This window comes from Elaeis guineensis, chromosome 7 (genome assembly GCF_000442705.2).
Source record: "Elaeis guineensis isolate ETL-2024a chromosome 7, EG11, whole genome shotgun sequence".
In the NCBI taxonomy this organism is placed as follows: Eukaryota; Viridiplantae; Streptophyta; class Magnoliopsida; order Arecales; family Arecaceae; genus Elaeis; species Elaeis guineensis.
Genome location: NC_025999.2, coordinates 72,456,191 through 72,460,381, shown reverse-complemented (window position 1 = coordinate 72,460,381; position 4,191 = coordinate 72,456,191). Strand labels below are relative to the sequence as shown.

The 4,191-nt window shown below is 56.2% G+C and overlaps 1 protein-coding gene across 1 annotated transcript; it reads left to right on the top strand.

Annotated features, from left to right (window-relative positions):
* Positions 1-2,322: 2,322 nt before the first annotated feature.
* Positions 2,323-3,630, top strand: LOC140859322 (uncharacterized). Its single transcript, XM_073260979.1, has 2 exons — positions 2,323-2,385; positions 3,082-3,630. Exons 1-2 carry the CDS (start codon positions 2,323-2,325, stop codon positions 3,628-3,630), a joined length of 612 nt encoding a protein of 203 aa, XP_073117080.1.
* Positions 3,631-4,191: the final 561 nt, after the last annotated feature.

Sequence of the window (4,191 nt, the reverse complement as noted above, 5' to 3'; positions counted from 1 at the left end):
AAGGAAGGAGAAGCGACCGCGGACGTCGTCCGCCTCTCTCCGGACTCCTCTGGAGACTCCACTCCTGGGGTCTCCCAGCACCGACGGATCGATGACTACGAACGCAGGTTCGACGAGATCGATCATCGGCTTGTCCAGTTGCAGGTGGACGGGCAGAAGTCCTCGAATGACGTTGACTTCCAGACCGTCCAACCTCTCTCCCGACTCATCCTTGATGAGCCGATCCCCAGTCGGTTCAAAATGCCGCACGTGGAGCCCTACGACGGCTCCACCGACCCGATTGACCACATGGAGAGCTACAGAGCTCTCATGACGATCCAGGGGGCAACCGACGCTCTCCTTTGCATTGGCTTCCCCACCACACTACGCAAAGCTGTCAGGGTCTGGTACTCCGATCTTCGATCGAAAAGTATCCACTCCTTCGGGCAGCTCGAGCACTCCTTCGCGGTCTACTTCAGCACTAGCCGAAGGCCACCCCGAACATTGGACGGCCTTTTCTCTCTTAAACAAGGGGAAAATGAGACACTCCGATACTTCGTGGCGCGATTCAACGCGACCACGCTCGAGGTTCAGGATCTCAATGAGGACATGGCCGTCTCGGCAATGAAGCGCGGGCTGAGGGCATCCCGGTTCACCTACTCCCTGGACAAGACCCTCCCCCGAACGTACGCTGAGTTGCTGGAGCGAGCGTACAAGTACATGCGCACGGACGAGAGAGCTTCCGACCGATGCCTGGCTGAGCCCAAGGGCCCGAAGGAGAAGCGGAGGAAGGGTCGGGACCCTGCTGTGCCTAGCAGGCCCCCGACCGACGGTCGGGTATCACCCCCACGACGGGACCAGAGGTCGCCCCGACGACGGAGCCCGAGGCCGACGCACCCCAGGTACGATTCCTACACTCCCCTCTCTGCTCCCCGTGCGTAGATTCTGATGGAGATCGAAGGGGAACAGTACCTGCGATGGCCTCCACCTTTGAAGGCAAAGGGCCTCGACCGACGAAAATACTGTCGATTCCACCGGGGCCACGGCCACAATACCGAGCAATGCATCCAGCTTAAGGATGAGATTGAAGCCCTCATCCGCCGGGGATATCTTGAAAAATTTCGAAGAAACCCACCAACCCAACCCGTTGCCGACCAACGACCCCAGCCGATCCAAGAAGCGACTGATAATCGACCTACGGCCAGGGTCATCAACATGATTTCCAAACGGCTGGGCCCGGGGACGTCCGCTGGAGGGGAGCCGGCGAAGAAGCTACACCCGGACGATGCGATTACCTTTACAGAAGAAGATGTTCGGGGCATCCAAATCCCCCATGATGATGCTGTTGTTGTCTTGGCAACAATAGCCAATTATGATGAAAATTTTTTTTTTATAGATAATGAAAGTTCAACGAACGTTCTGTTTTACTCGACCTTCTCACAGATGCGACTGTCGGCCGACCGACTCAAGAGAGTCTCTACGCCCCTAATAGGTTTCGCTGGAGACGTTGTCGCAGTGGAAGGAGAGGTCACCCTGCCCGTTACGGCTGGAGCCGAACCACGACAAAGCACGGTCCTCCTAACTTTCACGATCGTCCAGGTGCCCTCCGCCTACAACACCATACTCGGAAGACCCGGACTGAACGCCCTCAAGGTGATAGTTTCGACGTATCATCTCCTGATTCGGTTCCCGACCAAAAACAGCATCGAGGAGATGCGCGGAGATCAACACCTCGCTCGTCGATGCTTTCAGATCTCCGCTCAAAGCGACGAATCGAAAGGCCCCCTGACGGCCGATAAGCTGGACCAACGGGAGGAAGAAGAGCGGGGCGAGCCAGCCGAACGGCTCGTTCCCATCGCGATAGCAGGGAACCCCGACCGGAAGGTATGGGTCGGGTCTCAATTACCCGACCCCGAGCGGCGACATTTGGCAGAGCTACTGAAGGCAAATACCGACGTATTCGCTTGGTCAGCGGCGGATATGCTGGGAATTCTCCCAGAGACGATGACCCATCGACTCAACATCGACCCATCAGTGAGGCCGATAAGGCAGAAGAAAAGATCTTTCGCTTCAGAAAGACAGAAGGCCATCGACGAGGAGGTGGATAAGCTACTCGAGACAGGCTTCATCAAGGAGACCACTTATCCCGATTGGCTCGCGAACGTTGTGATGGTGAAAAAAGCCAATAAAAAATAGAGAATCTGCATCGACTACATCGATTTGAATCGAAACTGTCCGAAGGACAGCTTCCCACTTCTGAAGATCGATCAGCTGGTGGATGCGACGTCCGGCTACCGATTGTTCAGCTTCATGGATGCCTTCGTAGGGTACAACCAGATCCGGATGGCGCCCGAGTATGAGGAACACACCGCTTTCGTAATCGCCAAGGGCCTCTACTGTTACAGAGTAATGCCGTTCGGACTGAAGAACGCTGGCGCCACCTACCAACGACTGGTCAACAAGGTCTTTAAAGATCAAATCGGGCGCAACATGAAAGTGTATGTCGACGACATGCTGGTAAAGAGTGCGCAAATTTTGGGTCATATCCGGGATCTCGAAGAAACCTTTCGCACTCTATGATGACACCAGATGAAGCTGAACCCGACCAAGTGCGCCTTCGGAGTGACCTCGGGGAAGTTCCTAGGATTCCTCATCTCATAACGGAGAATCAAGGCTAACCCCGAGAAGATCAGGGCCATCGTCGATATGCGACACCCAGACACCAAGAAGGAGGTGCAGCAACTCAACGGAAGGATCATCGTACTCAGCCGATTCATTTCTCGGTCGGCTGAGAGATGCCTCCCGTTCTTCAAAACCCTGCGACAAGCCAAGCAGTTCTCTTGGCCGGACGAGTGCTGGCAAGCCTTCGAGGAACTGAAGAGGTACCTGGCCTCTCTGTCGCTCCTCGTGAGACCGGAGGTCGGGGAGGTCCTGTACCTTTACCTGGCTACTTCCCCGGAGGCAGTTAGTTCGGTGCTCGTCCGAGAGAACGAGAACCGGGTCCACCAACCGATATATTATGTCAGCAAGGTGCTCCACGAAGCCGAGACTCGGTACTCGAAAGCAGAGAAAATGATTTTCGCTCTGGTCATTTCGGTACAGCGACTCCGTCTGTATTTCCAGGCACACGCCATCGTGGTCCTCACCGACCAGCCCCTGAGAGCCATCTTGCACCGCCCCGACACATCAGGAAGGCTGGCGAAATGGGCCATGAGACTGAGCAAATTCGACATCCAATACCGGCCACGACCTGCTCTCAAAGCTCAGGTTCTGGCCGACTTCATCGCCGAATGCCCGACGACCGACCTACCATCGGGGGAGGGAAGCCCCGTGGAGGTCGGGACCCCCGACTGTGACCCCGATTCGGCCTGGGTGTTGCACATTGACGGAGCTTCCAATGCTCAAGGGAGTGGGGCCGGTTTCCTACTCACCAACTCAGAGGGGGTGGTTACTGAGCACGCCCTCCGATTCGACTTCAAGGCCTCCAATAATCAGGCCGAGTATGAGGCGCTCGTCGCGGGTTTGAAGTTAGCACTGGAGCTCGGAGTTGGCCGACTCAAAGTCTTCTCCGACTCTCAACTGATCGTTGGGCAGATCAAAGGCGAGTTCGAAATACGGGATCGACCATGGCCAAGTACCACCAAAAAGTGAAAGATCTCGTGGCGCCCTTCGAATACTTCGAGATCTCCCACATCCCCAGGGCAAAAAATGCTCAGGCCGACGTGCTATCCAGGCTCGCGACATCCGACTACGGCGCCTTGGGCCGGACCTTCGTGGAAAGTCTTGAGCGGCCGAGCATCGACGAAGTCGAGGAAGTACTGCAATTAGTGGCGGGGCCGAGTTGGATGGACCCGATCGCTCGGTACCTGACCGACGGATCTACCCCCGAAGACCCTGCGGAGGCCAGACGACTCCGGTGGGCGGCTTCCCAGTACGTGATGATCGATGGCCGACTGTATAAAAGGTCATTCTCCTTTCCCTTGCTGAAGTGCCTGGGGCCGACCGACGCGGATTATGCCCTCAGAGAAGTACATGAAGGAATCTATGACGATCACTTGGGGGGCAAGTCCTTGGTTTATAAAGTCCTGCGACAGGGCTTCTACTGGCCCACTATGAAGAAGGACGCTGCTGAATTGGTTCGGAAGTGCGAACCATGCCAGAAGTATGCCAACATACAACATCGACCTGCCAGCCAGCTTGCTCCGGTCATCG

Excerpts from the sequence above, each read along its gene's own strand:
- LOC140859322 (XM_073260979.1), top strand. The coding sequence starts at position 2,323 with ATGGCGCCCGAGTATGAGGAACACACCGCTTTCGTAATCGCCAAGGGC. Across the intron at positions 2,386-3,081 it reads AGGGCCTCTACTGTTACAGA|CGACTCCGTCTGTATTTCCA; the intron begins GTAATGCCGTTC and ends ATTTCGGTACAG.